General features: G+C 41.7%; 3 protein-coding genes across 3 annotated transcripts; 1 reads left to right on the top strand and 2 right to left on the bottom strand.

Annotated features, from left to right (window-relative positions):
• Nucleotides 1–1,532: 1,532 nt before the first annotated feature.
• LOC110171771 (protein FAM8A1-like) lies at nt 1,533–3,615 on the bottom strand. The gene is made up of 5 exons (XM_020937549.2): nt 2,973–3,615; nt 2,768–2,888; nt 2,570–2,693; nt 2,353–2,492; nt 1,533–2,157 (listed from the first exon to the last, which is right to left on the bottom strand). The coding sequence occupies exons 1-5, from the start codon at nt 3,421–3,423 to the stop codon at nt 2,013–2,015; spliced, it is 981 nt and encodes a 326-aa protein (XP_020793208.2). The 5' UTR covers nt 3,424–3,615; the 3' UTR covers nt 1,533–2,012.
• A 480-nt stretch (nt 3,616–4,095) lies between these two features.
• Nucleotides 4,096–4,953, bottom strand: fabp4b (fatty acid binding protein 4b). Its single transcript, XM_020937114.2, has 4 exons — nt 4,797–4,953; nt 4,541–4,713; nt 4,354–4,455; nt 4,096–4,213 (listed from the first exon to the last, which is right to left on the bottom strand). Exons 1-4 carry the CDS (start codon nt 4,867–4,869, stop codon nt 4,160–4,162), a joined length of 402 nt encoding a protein of 133 aa, XP_020792773.1. The 5' UTR covers nt 4,870–4,953; the 3' UTR covers nt 4,096–4,159.
• Nucleotides 4,954–14,270: 9,317 nt separating this feature from the next.
• LOC110171571 (hairy/enhancer-of-split related with YRPW motif protein 1-like) lies at nt 14,271–15,925 on the top strand. Its single transcript, XM_020937298.2, has 5 exons — nt 14,271–14,403; nt 14,542–14,614; nt 14,706–14,789; nt 14,875–14,956; nt 15,034–15,925. The coding sequence occupies exons 1-5, from the start codon at nt 14,318–14,320 to the stop codon at nt 15,597–15,599; spliced, it is 891 nt and encodes a 296-aa protein (XP_020792957.1). The 5' UTR covers nt 14,271–14,317; the 3' UTR covers nt 15,600–15,925.
• Nucleotides 15,926–16,602: the final 677 nt, after the last annotated feature.

Raw genomic sequence — 16,602 nt, 5'->3', positions numbered from 1 at the left:
TGCCGTGTCTTCACCAATGGAGTTCTTCATTCAGGCAGTGCCCAGCAGCCTGTAATTACTTGAGAGGAATATCAACAGGCAAAGTCACACTGGGAGGTGAAGGGCAAGCATAGAGCTCTGCACTTATAAGCACTGTCTGCAGCTGATGCTAAGGACTTAATAATTTACACAGATCTTGGTGTTCAGACAGGTTCTGTTCAAACTGTCTATGGAAACGTGTCTTTAATTGTGTTTTTTACTAGGTTCTTGGATTATATTTGCTCCCAGGTCACAGAGGCTATACTCTCTTTCATAAATTACTTGTAACAAGAGCTTTTACTTCTCATAATTATAGTTGCACACATTTAGAATGCAATCTAATATCATGCTCAGTTATAACATTTTGCTGAGGGTTATTTTTAAGTCTGGACATTGGATCAGAGATCAAGCAAAAATGTGACTTGCATTGCTTAATAGATCTTCTAACCATACAGACTAGTATTTCTTGCATTTCTACTTGTTTACAAATTTGGTGACACTCAATATGCAAATAAATAAACCTGCCAAAGTGTCTTATGCGACAATATGTGTAAGTAAACATAATGAAAACCTATTAGTATTTGGCTGAATAAGAGTTAATGTAAAAAATAAATACATAATCAAGTAGAGCAGAAAGATGTGGGTTTTAGTTCATCATCACAACAGTCAAAACTGCATTGGTTCAGTGCTGGAGAGGGGCACACAGCAGCAGAGAGGTCCTGGCTCTATAATCTGAAGCACCATCTGTGATTGTCAGCTGAAACTGCCATTTAGACGACCAGCCTCAGCCACTCAACACTTGCCAGATATTGGACACAGTCAACTGCAGGTGTGAAAACTTCCCAGTCTGATGGACATAGTGAAGTTTTCCAGTAGTGTCACCAAATACCACATAGCTTCCAGACTGAACATAAATGTAAAATTTCAGCAGAAACAATGCAAGCTTTAAATGGCCACTCCTCTACAATACTAATGGTGGCGTAGTAAAATGATAACTAGGTATGACATTTGTGGAGCCGTAAAATAATAACTGTAATTTATAAACTTCCAGGTCTAATGGAATTCCAGTGTCATTCCCTTTAATGCATTTTTTACTGAATTTCACCTGCTCTAGGTACAGTGTTGTTTATCAAAGTATTTCCGTTTTCCTCTGGAGGTGACATACATAATTTATTTAACTATTTTTGCTGTTCTAAATATAAGACTGAACTGTCAAAACACTCAGGTAATATTACCTTGCATTATTTATGTATTCCTACTGTCCAAATTTATGAATTGTGTCTATGAAAATCAAAACATTTGGACCAAATAAGCTGTGATGTTACATTGAACAATATCACTCAATTCTGATATAAGGTATAGACATGTGCTTTGCATACAGGAAAACCACAGCTTACACCATCAATAGTGTCAACTCAAAATATGCCACAATTTACCACTAAACTAAAACCCCTGTAAAGGTCAGACATATCAAATAAATAGTAAAATCTGTAAAAAGTATTAAACTTAATTACTAAAATTATGATAATTTCTTTAATTAATGTTTGGGTGCGAGTGTTCAAATTATGATGGATGTTACATTTAGTTACATACATTCTGGAAGTTGAATACTGATTATAATACCACATCTGAGTAACACAACTTTTTAGTGAAATATTCTGTTTCTATTCTACGGAAATGTAGTACTTTTTAATACAGACAACTTATAATATAGTGAAATTGAATGCAGTTTGAAACACTGATACATTCCTCTGTGTGGTAAATAAATTAATGGGTTTTAATAACACATACTGTACAGAGTGATTTGAAAGAATCATTCATGCATGAATACTGTCCAAGATCAACCAAATCAGAATAAAAAAATGCAAATAACTTTTTCCAAACTTTTAAATAATCCCCTTTTATATAACAAAGTACTGTTTGTAAAGCACTTTTAAATAATAACACTTATTGCCTGCACAGTTGTGTTGCAGAAACATCTTTGGTTAGTGCCGTCATCTTACTCTTGAGCGTTTAACAACAATCGTACCAGCAACCATGTCATAGACAGTCCTGTTGTGCTGGAAGAAGAGTAGCGTTATGAAGGCTGGGAAAAAGAAGGCAATCGAAAAGTTTTTGTTCAAGGCTCGAACAGTTGATCTGAAAAACAAAGCCAAAACGAACAGACTCAGTGGCTGTGCTCAAAACATTCACACCAAAATCTGATTATCTGATTTATGGGCCTTTAAGATGATTTAAAATTACTGCAAAATTTGATGCAATTAAAAACAGATCAGGAAATCTCAAATCTACAAAAGTTGTAAAAATGTGATAATAATGAGATAATGCACTCACGCTGAGAAAGACACATTGGTCGCAGGTACAACAAACACTCTGTTTGGCTGAACCAGGACTGAAGAGTCGCATGTTACGACCCTGAGGCCAACAAGAAACTTCCCTGGAGTGGCTCCACCAGCCCCCCATATGCACACAATCTGAGGAAATAAAACCAACAAGCACAATAAATATGTATATATGTAATTTGTTCAGTTGTCCTCACAGTGGAACTTACCTCATAAAAGCAAACTAATATCCGGTAAACAAGCGCAACCAGCATCATCTTCTGTAGCTCCTCCATGGATGTGTCTTCATCTATTTCTTCTACTATAAAATGCATGGCAAACTTTGACACATCCCTGAAACAGTAATGATAAAATGTTTGAGATCAAATTGTTATTGGCACTGGTAGAGTATAAAGTCTGGTACTCACTTTATTCCACTTAAGTGCATAATACTGATAATAATTGTAGCTTTGATGAAGAACAAGATGAAGAAATCAACCATTTCAGCAAATAGTCTTTGCAAAGGTGAGGGAATACTGTATTCTCGGCCTACAGGGAGAAAAAAAAATCTTGTTTTCAGACAGATGTCATCGATGTACCTCTATCTGAATGCGGTTGTGCTATTATTTGTACCTGGTCTTTGGACGTTTCCCTCCTCCTGCGGCCGCTGCGTAGGCGCTGCAGCCCCGGGAGCAGCCTCACCTGCGCGGCTGGTGGAGGACGGGGCCCCCTGGGTGTAAGGTGAAAGACCTAGACCAGGGCCGCTGTGCCATGTGTGGGTGTTCAGATCCATGTGTGGCATCGACATACTGTTGGGTAAGTGCATGGAGTAAGGATACATGGCTGTAGCGGCGAGCCAGCTCTGCCAGTGGACATATCCGGAATAGTACTGCCACATCCACGCCTGCAGCCTCTCGCAGTATTCCGTCGTGGAGCAGTTGTCGGAGGGATCAGTTTTATTTTCCGCATTGCTTTGGCCGCCTATTCTTCTTAAAACTTCATCTATAAGAGGCTTAACCGTCTTAGAAAAAGGCTCGTCTTTTCCCTTGTCGACACCCATGTTTGTGTTTTCCTTATCCGCCATATTTGATGACGTATTACGTCATCACGGCACAATCACAATTCATTGATCAGATTCATAGATCTACGATCAGATCAGTTTAACGAGATAAATCAAAAACAACTGCAACTTGGGCATGAGGCTGGTGTGCCGAATTTAAGAGTGCGCAATTAAAGGACATCCCACAAAAATTACTTGTAATTTTATGATAAAGCTATGTGACATTTATCCACTAGAGGGAGACAAAGCTACAGCGAAGCCCATTGACAAGATTATCTGCGATTACACCTGTTATCACCAGCAACTCCTGTATTACTGAGATTGTATTTTATTTAGGCAATGAATCATGGAAATTGTAGAGCAAAATCTTGTTTAAGCTTACACAGCTGTTTAACCAGAATAGGCCTAATACTATAATGACACCATGCTGTTATCCCCTCATTAAGTCCTACTGAACCCAATTAAATGCAATTATGTTCACTTGCTTCACCTCCATGTCCAAGACAAAGGCTCTGGCACAAATGGGGTCACTGGCCTAACCCCTCGCAGGGATTTGCCCTAATGCACTCAGCCACCCCTTGTCATAAGGCTGCTACTATACCAGTTAGAACAAAGGGGCTTTGAGCCACCATCTGTAATCTTTAAGTCGTTCCAATTTCCAGACCAATACTTTACCACAATTAAGAAGACGTCCACTCCAAATTATACAGTTATTTTTATTGAAGACAAGTATTGTGAGGCAAGACATCTGGAGCACAATTTATGCCTCCTTCTCATAAGTCCTTACCGCAACAATATTGTCCATGGTGCATTTCTGGAGAAAAGAAAAATAATAAATTAGGCAAACATGCAAATCAAAACTGGGTGCAATGAGACATGCAAAGCAGTAGGTGAATTGCTGCAACAGGTGGAGCGGAGTTTGACAAAGTTAATGTTGAACCCAATTGAACTTACAGCCACTAGTTTTCCATCCTGAATTTCACGTTCAAGAACTGTAGTTTTTCCGTCCCACGTCTGTTTCTGCACGAGCTTGCCGTTCTCAAACGTGAAAATAGTCTACAAAGAAAAAAATGCACATTATTGCATTGCCACTAAGCCAATTGGGTGATCTCAAAACAGGATTAAGAGTCTCAAAACTCGCCTTAGTCTTTCGGTCGTCTGCTGTGGTTTCATCAAACTCTTCATTGAGTTTGAAAGAGATTTCCGCGTTCTTGAAAGTACTCTGCGCCTTCATAGAGATGACCCCATCATTCACACTAAACACAAGGTTAGGCTTGGCCATGTTGCCCATTTGACGAGTTGCAAAGCCCACACCTGCACAATAACATCACACAGACAGTAAATTGTATCTTTTAGCAATCTCCCATAATTTTACATAAAAAACACGTATTACTTACCGATTGCCTTCATATATTCGTCAAAGTTGTCGCTGGAAGTGAGCTTCCAGGTCCCGACAAACTGTTCAACCATGGTGAAGTTTTAGGAGTTTGGAGTACAAAGAAACAAGATGGAATCCTCACTCGGCAGCAGGACGGGACCAGAATGCACCAAAAAGTCCTTATTTGAGGCCATCTTAAACACGTGTTTAATTCTCACCGACCAATCAAGAGCGAGATCACGGAGTTTCAATGGAGATCAGACTATGGGGGGGGGGGGCGTGTCTTTCAATTAGGCCTGCATGGATGTCAGGGATGATGGATGTGTGTGTCAGTGAAGGCGATGGAGCGGAGAACCAGCATGAATAGACTCCGATTCAAATTAGGTATGTGCACTAAATCTGGGGGGAAATTAAAGATAAAATATATTGGTTAGAATGGGTTCAGTTGAATTGCACACAAACAATTGCTCCTTTTGAGTGTTATGTGGAGAAGTTTCACCAGAATGTAGGCTAGCAATAACGAAAGACTTAACTTGGCAATTTTAGACCTGCATAAGTAAGATAAAACATAAAGCTTACACGCACACCATTGCGGCATGACTAGTGATGCTTGTGTGCACCATAAGATGGCGCTATAAAATTACCAATAAGATGAATCCCGTCTTTCGTTCAATTTACTACTACTAAACCAGGGTTAGCTATATATGTGGAACAAGTCAACTTTTTTATTAAACCATATTGTTTAAAAGTGAGTTTGGTGTGATTAAGGATTGCAAATAAAAGTCCAGAATTAGGCCTAGTAGTAAAATAGTCAGTGTCAGTGCGTTTCACCTATTGACCAGTAGGATGACCACCACATTTGCCTGTATTGTAATTTAGGCCTTGATGCAGTTCAACGAGTTTCTGGGGAAATTTGGGGTATAATAAATATAGTTAAGTTTTTGAATCTCCACTCTCAATGTTTCTTATATAATTTGTTGGCAGTGGTAATAATAAGTGTGTTTTAAATTACTACATTTAAATATTAGACATTTATAGCTCAAGTCTTTCTCAGTTGTATATCCTTTATTTTTGAGGTGATAAACCCAGAGATGGCTTACTGATGCATGCATGAGTTATTTTTATTAGGCCTGCATTCAGAATACTCAGTTTAATAAATATGCCTACTAAATTTTAACGATGTAAACTCATTGACCTTTACTCCCAAATAGAGACTTGTACCACTGGACTGTTTTAAGGGCTTTGTTTTGATTTTTCTCACAGAGTTATTGTTTCTTTCTAGGCTCACCTAACTGTTGCTCATCACTGACAAATGGTTAGAGATGGGATAAGATCTTGTGAGGCAAAGGTAAGTGTTGGAGATCTGAGTTATATTTTAAGAAGTCAGAAGAAAAAAACAAACTGCAAGGCAAAAATTGTGAACTTAAGTGCACAAAGTGTTTATTATAAACTAAATAAAAATCTTGCCTAGTAGGAAATGAGTCTCATCCCACGATTATTGCAAATGTTTTGGTAAATCTAAATTAATTTCATTTAATCAAAAATCATCTTGACTTGCTTTAGATACGTGTGTTAGAATATGTTAGAACAAATTAGACATAAACCACTTGAAGTGCCCCTCTACTTGGACACATATTCAAGTTATAGACCTACAGTGAAAGCAGTTGGAGCACATATATCGTGAAATGCCCCTATCCCAACCCAGTAAGCCGATTAGTTGTTGTGTCGCCCGGTGCTGCCCTGCCCACATGCAGATGCCATGGGACAGGCCTCGGAGCCCCTCTAATGAACATGAACTCTCCGTGGCAGCTCCAGAGAAGACTTTTCCTCATGGTTTTCATCAACACTTCAGCCTCCATTGATGGGAGAACAGTGGCCATGCACAAAAGCTGTATATACTGTACAAACACGGGGCCGAGCGGCTGCACACTGACTCATTCTTCGGTGTGTGTGAGAACGGAGGGGGACCTCTTTCAGCTCCTTTGTGCCGGTGTCTGTCAACAGTGTAGTTGGAGGCAGATCCCATTGTAGCGGCCAGTGTTTCGTATTGACACAGGGCCCCGCTCAGCTTGTTCCCAGGGTCCAACCTGAGCACTCATGAATAATGGAGAGAGGATGCTCAGGCCAAGAGGGAGTTTGCTAGTTTTTGGCTCCTTAAAATGTATACTGTTTGTAAACCAGCAGGTAGAAAATGGAGGCTGTTAAGTGAGATCACAGCTGCATCACTTCTGTCTTGTTGAACTTGCCTTGAGATGGTGAAACCACTGTTTATATAGTTTTAGTAATTACTTCAATGTTGTCCAAGTATGAAAGTATAGAGAACATGTTGCAAAAAAATTTAACCTTTTCTTTCTGTTGTCTTTATTTATTAGGTGCCCCCCAGTTTGCAGTTGAATGTTGATTTTATATCAGATGTCCTGCAGGTGCAAGGATCTTCATTTGCCCAAGTTTGGAACTGGCACAAGAGAGTACAGCCCCCATGGCCGAATCAGGTGAATAATGCAACTTCATTCACAAATCCCTCAAAATATAGCAAATCCATATATTGAAAGTTTATAAATACTGATCCACATGACTGACCTATTGACCCTGTTTCAAGTCATTGTGGCTAGTTTCAGTATATGTACACGTCACTTAAAGAAATCTGTTGAAACCAGACCCAAATATTAGAAAATAGACTAGACTAACTATATAAAATAAAATATGCCAAAATATATTCAAAACAAGTAAAATGTAACTAAGTCTGTAGTGGGATCACCCTATGTAGGAGTATTTAATTTAGTTAATTTTTCCTTTTTAAATGTCTGGATAACACCTTAGAGTGAATCATTATGGTCAGAACAGAAAGAATTCAGAGTTAACAGTGCTTCTCAAGTCTTCTCAAGTCACAGGCCTCAAGTCTGAGTCAAGTCCCAAGTCATTGACCTTCAAGTCCAACTCGAGTCCCAAGTCTTAGTCCATTTTATCAAGTTAAGTCTCAAGTCCTAAAAACCTCAAGTCTGATACGAGTTGAAGTCACAACTTGCAAGTCTCCACCTTTGTTGTCTACCCTTTGTATCGTTTATCTTTATTTATCTTACTAAACTGTAACTAAACCTGGACTAAACCAGGACTAGACCAGTACTGACTGACCACTGGAGCACTGGCTCGTGGGAACATCTTCTAGAAGTCATTAATTCCCACTAAACCAGGACTGGAACAGGCCAAGACCATGTGTGCATTAGGACTGAACTCAAGCTAGTAAGAACTCCCCCTTAATTGATAACCACTTATTGTGAACTATATGAAAACACCAGTTCACTCCAACAGGGGGCAACATTAAGATAATCGCTCTGAACAGATTTCAAACATCTGCTGCACGACTCCGCTCACATGCCCTAAGTGTTCTGCCCTCTGATGCTGCGTGGTGGGATGCTCTGGAGGCCCGCTTCTCCTCTCCAGCCTCTGCTCTGTGTGTGTGGCAGGGGTCAGAGAGGTGCCTCCCGCTTGTGTGCGTTGAGCTTTTTCATGCTTCCTGCTTTGATGTTCTCTCTTATCCCTTCATCCCACATGCTCCCTGAGCCCAAGGCGCCTGGTCCACAGCAGCACCCTGATGGCAGTACAAGAGGGGCCCGCACAGAGACATTCATTCATATACAGAGGGTAGAGGTGGAGGCAGTGCCCGTGGGCTACAGCTACAACCAGACGGGGGTGCTATTCTGTATACCGTCCTCCGCGTGGCTTTTATGCTTTCTCTGATCCTGAACAGTGGGCTGGATCTTCTGTGAAAAACAACTGCCTCTGTGCTTTGAGTGTGGCCTCTCTCTCGACCCCTTACAACATGGGAAAGTGCCCCTCTCAGCTGGTAGTTATATAAAGCTCTCCAAAGTCATGAGAATCCCCAATAATCATTTGACTTAAGGCTCTCAAAGTCTTTATCCATGTATTGTCTATGGGCCATAATAATCATGTGTACTTGATTATTTACGTGTACATTTGTTATAGAGACAATTAGAAGTGTCTGACAGTTATGCTCTTTTAGTCTTTAAGTGAAAATATGTAAGAAAACATGTATTTGTGAAGTCCTAATCTCTAACGCACTCTCTAACCATATTACACTGCACCAGCTGAGCCCAGGCAGGACAGCAGTGACAGAGGCACATGAATATGATGAACAGATGAATATTAGAAGCACTTTACACATGTGCTGCATTTTACACCATAGCAGCAGATTCAACCATCTGATCACTTTAATATTTAATGACAGAAACTAATGGACAAGGCCACAAGGACTGTATCTGAGCCATACTGTCCCAATTATTAAAGGAGCTTGGTAGCATTTCTGAAAGGGGACTCTCATATGTCTGTCTCCATAAAGAAAGATATGTTTATGCCATACTCTGGAACATTCTTGGCCAAGGCATAACATCTCTATGTAGACTAGCAGACTCTGCACCAGAAAAGTTACACCTGCACCTTTAATGAAACATACTTACTTTACATGTGTACATAATATAATATGTACATTCTCTCTCTACCAGTCGCTCTGACTGACTGTGTTTGTGAAGTAGTTGTATGGGGCAGTATAAAGGGCCAGTGCTAAGCGGCCTCTGCAGATCACTGGCAGTTTGACTGCACTGGAGAGTAATGGGGCTGGCAGGGCGGAATCAATTACTGGCCACAACAGATTTTCCCACAGGTCGGAGCTTGGGAACGCAGTACTTTACTTTAGCGCAGACAGCTGGCACAGAGCAGCCCCTGAGTGAAGCTGGGAGAGCTCAAAGTTTTTGATAAACTTGTAAAACATCGTCCAACAGTCTGGCTGAAAATATCACTGTGTGCTGCATTATCTTTCCTACAATGGGAGCAGGTGCACAGAGACATTGCTGAACTATTTCATATGTATTTGTATTCAACTGTCAGTGAAATTGGATGAATTATTAGAAAAAGAAGCCATATAATTTGCCACTTGGATATACAAACTATGTGGTTTCCTGTAGCAACACAATGTGTGGCATTGCCAGTGCCTCTCGCTGTGGTCCTTGTGGACATTACGTTCTCCAGTCTCCTGTGGAGCTATTTAGGAGCTGGTCTTGTGATCTGCCTTCCTTCCATTGTGGCAAAACACAAGTTAGCTGGTAATGGGCTGTGTGATGGTAAACCAGCTGAACAATACTATTGTTTGTGCTGTGGGTAAAAAGAGCTCGCCTTGTTGTTGCACTGTTGTGTTTACTTTAAGCGGCGCAGGTCATTGTCATCGTTTTTGTGCAGTTTGCTCCATCAAAGTCTTTCATCATCCACAATCAAGACCCGTAAATACTACCCCGTGCAAAGAGCTTTGGCCCAAAGATTTGCTGTTCTTTATCAGTTTCCAGAATGAAACAGGGAAGTAAACATATCCTCCTGGCTTTACCTATCCAAAAGCTCACATGAATGCCAACAAAGACAGGAAAGTACTGAATGAGCGGGTGTATTATGGTCAGACAGTGTGAATGAGACACTGGTCTGGTCCCTACCCAATATAGCGCCTGGGTGCTGACTGAGGCTGCAAGGAACAAGCAGGAAGCTGTGGCCCATAGGATAACATTGTTGTATGGAAGCCGCCAGGGAGACATTTCCTTACAGCTATTTGAGACCAAGCTTAATGGGTGGCCCTCTTTCTTGCATAATGTCTCATTTTGGTGTTGTGTTTGTGCAAAATTTTTTTTAAGAATGCTTGAAGTGGACGTCATATTGAATGCACTTCTATTGCTTTACTCCAGTGCGCTCATAGATGGTAAAACATATCAGCATGGGGTGCACACAGGATGCAGGAGCGGCTGTGAGCGTTGCTACTGCAGACAGCCCCAACGGTTGACATAGTAAATCAATCCTGATGGGAGGGGGTCAGCACAGAGGAGGTGGAGGATGAGGAGGGGGTCTGGGAGGGTGAGGAGGGGCTCTGGGCGGGTGAGGAGGGGTCTAGTGGGCTCTAGTGGGACTGTCAGACACACTCATGTACTCAGGCGGCCGCGGAGAGACGGTGCACGGGCGGGAGAACACTGGACGGGCAGCGCTCACACGGAGATTGAGTTACCACAGAATTAGATCGAGGCTGTGGGAAACGGCACCTCCGACACACTCTGCACCGTGCACACGCACGCACGCACACACACACACGCACACAGCCCTATGCACACTCCACCGAGAACACAAAGAGTCACCAGGGGAAACCTCAGGGAAGATTGAGGAAGGCAGCTGGGCACACGCCAGGTTCAAACAAATACTTGCTTATACCTCTCAGCTTTCTGCACTACAGACTGGTGCCGGGTGAGCCTCCTGGTCAACAAGCACTCTACAACAACTGAATTCAATGGGAAGAGGATTAAGTGAAGAATCTTTGTGGAAAAATAGTGCCATGGAATTTTGTGTAAAAAGAAACCATACAAAAAATGTGAATGTTTTCATTTTTGACTATAACATTAGATTTAAGGCGCACAGACTGTGGGTGGTTTAAATTTCGTTTTATCCTGTCATCATTACATTCTTGTTTCAGGCACTGCATCTTGCTTATGGGAATGTGGTGTATGAGTGTGTTGATTTAAGGAGCCATTGGCACAGATCGGCAGCCGTATTTCTTGCAGTCAGTCCCAGGGCAGCTGCACACCCAGGACAATAGTTTGAGAGCCACAGTATTAATGCATATTGCACTGCATACCTCAGTCTTCTTGCATTCAAGGTGCACTGTGTAACTTTTCTGGGGATATTTGTTTCTATTACACTCATCTATCTCGGATGTATGCATTTCAGGGAAAATACTAATACAATAGAAACAATAGAAAATTCTAAAATTCACAAAATAAAAAAAGCATACATTCTTACAGGTCACCTGTAACATGGCCTGGTGGTATCACCTGCATTTCCTCTTGGAGATGGGTACATATAATATAAAATGCATTCCAGGCTAATAAATAACACCTCCGTGAAGACAAAGAGATGGTGGACCACCCACCAAAAAGTCACATAAAAATTTGACTTTCATATATATATTATATATATATATATATGAAATTTCCAAATAACTTGAGTGACACATTATCACTTTAATTCAGTGATCATTATCTCAAACTTTCTCACTTATACCAGCCTGTCCAGCCTGAGTACACGTACTGAAGTACCCGTATACTTTTTTTTGATTATGAACAGCCTGTGTCTCATCACTGGGTCTTTGGAACTGTGGAAAGGCTAGAATGTGTGGCGGAAATGCATGAAATCGCTAAAGATGGTCGTGATTTTGAGTGAGAGCGTGTGTTGACAGGGCCAAAGGGAGGTTATGTATGTGTCAGGGATGGTGTCAAAGTTCATAGTGCCTGTATTCACTCCACTCTGGACTGGGGCTTGCATGTTGTATCTGTCACCAGTGCTACTTTGACATTCTGGGAACAGCGTTTTGGCCCGCAGTTGCTCTCTCTCCCAGCGCACCACATTAACAGCTGACCTCAGGGACAGAGGACACAGACAGCTGCGCACAGACTGGGCACAGTAATGGGCAACACTCTCACTGACAGCCTAAGCAGACACGCAACAGGAAGTAACAAGAGGGGTCCCGTTCCCAAGTGGTTTGTGCCAGAAAATAAGAGACCCTCTTCTAAAACTGTATCAATTCATAAGGGAAATTATTGGTCACAGTTGCTCAGATGTACCATAATTATAATATTAATACTAGTTGAAGGCAAAGAGAATGATAATATATGAAATAGACTTGATGAACAGAGATGAATGGATTCTAATATACAAGGTTTATGGTTATATACCCTGAATCAGTATGCATTACATTGTTTATATTTTCAAACGACATATAATCCACATGCAGGTAGTTTTCATATTAATTTCACATATGTCCACCAACGTGAGTTTGCTCTGCTATGATTATTATGAAATTGTAAACAGGAAAATTGTTTTCTGTACCTATTGTGAATATTTGTGCTTTGTGGGACATAAAATAGTTTAGCATCTGTTGTATCTTCATTGCAAAAATACCAGTAATATAATTAAATAGAGTAAATAAACACAATGATTGACTCCTTGAGAGTGTAATCTAGGTCACTTTCTCTTGTCCATGTTTTTTAGGTTATTCAATTGTTGTTGTAAGTAAAATATTTCTGCTCTTCTCTCCATCTCCCCAGGATGAATGGATCCATGGGAAGTGGCCTCGGTGCCAGTCAGTTGACCGGTTTGTGTCGTGTAAAAAGGGGGTTTCCAAGGAGCGCCTGGCAACTCTGAGCGCTGCGTGTTGGGCCTCCCGGCTGATCCGTGCTGTTGTGGAGCCTCACAGCTGACAGCCACAATGACAACACACTCTGCTAATAGGCCATGTGTCCCTGAGAGCTGAGCACCAGGGGAGAGCCAGAGCCACAATGGGACCTGCTGCACATGAACTGGGCTCACAGCGGGATACAGGGAGAGAGGCCCGAGGGTGCACCAGTCAGACGCAAACCAGAAGAAGTTATATATACTTCAGACAGCGTGTGCACTGATACTGCTATTGATACTTTGCAGTGACATCTCACTGGGGGGGTCTACATGTATGTCCATGGTGGAATGTTCATCAGCTACCATGGTGACACATTGCACACAGCAAATACTGCCTGATACGGTTTTAAGATGGTCTGAAAAAATACTAAATTAAGTTATACATTTTGGTGAGCCTCTGGTCAATACAAGCATTCATGGTCAATTTTTCCAGGGAAAAATGAGGCTGCCAATCTGTGCCATCATCCCCACCAACCATCACCAATCACACACACACACCACATTCATACAAAGGGAAGGTGGGGAAAAGTGTCTTGCCAAAGGACACAACAACAATATGCACTGATCCATGTGGAGATCAAGTTGCCAACTCTTGCTTCTGAGATCAAACAAAATCAGGCTTTCTCAATGTGACTATTTATATGTTTAAGTAGGCCTACATAATTCATTCAAAATACACAAAAATACATAACTTGTGTTTACCTTTCCCCACTTTTTTATATCTTGTGAGTGATTATTGTACAGTTTACGAACTTGGTCAAAAAATAAAGGTCTAAAGTTAATGATTGCTGTGTGTCTTTGCAATACTTCTAGTAATACTTACTATTGCTACCACTGCAACTTTTTTGTACTAGTATAGCTGACTACTTTGACACTGGCACAACTCATTTTGCTACTGAGAGATTATACACATATGTATTCACTAGGCTATTAGCAACTTGAGTTAGGTTATAGTAAGAGAGACGCACACATTTTTCATATTCCCATTTCCTTTTTTTTTTTTTCTTCATTTACAGAGAGACATTATCCGCTCTCTCTCTCTCTTTCTCTTTTGCCAACTTTAAAACAGACGTCACCCTTTTGCCACCTTGATTTCAGCAGGTCTAAACCCCCCGGGAGCCCCGCCCCCGTCACGCCCCCTCGCGCACGGAGGAGTGAAGTGAAACAAGTCTCGGTTTAAACTGATGCTCTGAGACCCTCCGCTCTCACTGCGCCCCGGGACGCACGCACTTCTCCAAGACGCTCTTTTGCGCGGGTTTGGAAAGCGACATGAAGCGAAGCCACAATTACAGCTCCTCGGACAGCGACCTTGATGATAATGTGGAGGTGGAGAAGGACAGCAGCGATGAGATTTGGTTGGTACTTTTTTATTAGAGTATACTTTTTATATACATTTTGTACGTTTTTGCGTGCGTGCGTTTTTAGATTCGTTTATTTTTGTGTGATTGAAATACAATACTAAGCTACTTGCATTTTCTCTTACGACTCTATAGTCACTTGGATTCGCATGACTCGGTGTCACCAACCACCACCACGCAGGTTCAAGCCAGAAAAAGACGCAGAGGGGTAAGGCAGTCTATCTTTGTCTCTAAAGTTTCCATCTGCTGTAGTTGTGTTAATTATATGGTAAAATTAAGGGGCGTCTTTTTCATTTCAGATTATTGAGAAAAGGCGACGTGACCGAATCAATAACAGCCTGTCAGAACTGAGAAGACTGGTGCCAAGTGCCTTTGAGAAACAGGTAAATGTAACATGCCCTAATGTACAGTATAGAAGCTGTACAAGTGTCAACAAAAGGTGAATAAAACTGGGGTCCTTTATTTTAGGGGTCGGCTAAACTGGAAAAAGCTGAAATCCTGCAGATGACTGTGGACCATCTGAAGATGCTTCATGCTTCTGGTGGGAAAGGTAACTACCGATGTATTAACTGAATAATATGAGAAAATACAGTCACTGTTTGTCACTAAGGACTGTTTCTATGGCAGGTTACTTTGAGGCGTACGCTCTGGCTAAAGACTACCACAGTCTGGGCTTCAGGGAGTGCTTGGCAGAGACAGCCCGTTACCTGAGCATCATGGAGGGACGGGACAGCGCAGACCCTCTGAGATTACGACTGGTGTCCCACCTCAGTAACTACGCCTCACAGAGAGAGGTGCACTCTGGATTGGAACACTTGGCCTGGGGCCCTTATGGCTCGGCCCATTCACACCAGCTCCTGCTGCAGGGCAGGACTCTGGCCCCCAGGAGCAGCAGCAGCTCACCTTCGTCCTCTTCATCCTCACCCTCTTCGTCCTCTGAGGCGTCCCCAGTGTCCAGCCTGACTGTCCTGTCCCACACAGACTCTCTGAGGGTGCCTCCTAATGGAGCCCTGCCGCTCGCCCTCACTGTCCCAGGGTCTAAGCTCTCTCCTCCTCTGCTGTCGTCGCTGTCCTCCCTCACGTTCCCTCTGTCCATTGGGGCTCTACCTCTGGTGGCCCCTGCCGCTCTGAGCTCCAGCTCTACTCTGTCTAAGCCGTACCGGCCGTGGGGCACAGAGATCGGAGCCTTCTGAAGTGATCCAAGAACTGAAAGCAGCCAGCCGGGCCATAACCACACACAAGAAAACACAGGATTTATGAACTGCTCTTTTGTGAAGTGTGAATGGCTGTTAAACGATAAAAGTGTATTTTATTTTTGTTGTGACAGAATGAAGTGAACATGCCTTTATTGTAATGAATGAAACATGATTTATGGCCCATGAATAAGTAGAAGTGCTGCTCAGATTTGTATAGATTAAGTAGATTTGCCTTCTACATTTGTCAAGAACTTGTTTCGGTGAACCTGTAGTTTGAGAGAAATACCCCACAGAATGAACGAGATCCTGCTGATAGGGTGATATTAATAATTCAAATGTATTTTTGTACCAATAAACACAAAAGTGCTCAATGTAAATATGGAATACTGTGTGTGTGTTTACTCTTATGACCAGTCTCATGATGGTGTTCTCTGATAGGACTTCATATTCACATGGAGGCTGAACAAAGGGTAATAAGAACCTGTCGAAATCTACAATTTATGGGCTCCAATGCCACCCCCTGACGATGTGCCAGGTAGGTAACTAAATCGGACTACATTGTTGCCCTTTTGAATACCCAGGAAATCATTAAGAGCTAGAGGAAATCCTTTACAATGTTGGCCTGACCTCACCAGATTGGGTTGTTCTGAAATAAAGACAATAGTGTGAACAGGATGGGGACACTGAACTAAAAGGTAAAGGACAACAATATACCCTCAGCTTAATGTGTGGCAATCATTTGTCATTTAATGTTATCCCAATACTATCATACAAGAAGGACAATAGATGAGGTTTTTTTTTAAATTAATGAATCTTGCTTGTGGTCAATGTTATGAATGTGAAGTGTCGTGTAGGCCATTCAGCAACGTATTATTATTTATTTAACAAACACTGCCATCTGCTGGACAAATAGGGTAGCCTGGATTATTTGTTATTATCAGTGTGACCCACATTCATTGATCACAATAGATGAATGAAATTCAGGAGCCCTTGCTTTTCA

Source organism: Boleophthalmus pectinirostris, unplaced genomic scaffold, assembly GCF_026225935.1.
Source record: "Boleophthalmus pectinirostris isolate CB_2022bp ecotype Guang Dong unplaced genomic scaffold, ASM2622593v1 HiC_scaffold_6, whole genome shotgun sequence".
In the NCBI taxonomy this organism is placed as follows: Eukaryota; Metazoa; Chordata; class Actinopteri; order Gobiiformes; family Gobiidae; genus Boleophthalmus; species Boleophthalmus pectinirostris.
Note: the sequence above shows the minus strand (reverse complement) of the source record. Positions and strands in the feature narration are given on the sequence as shown.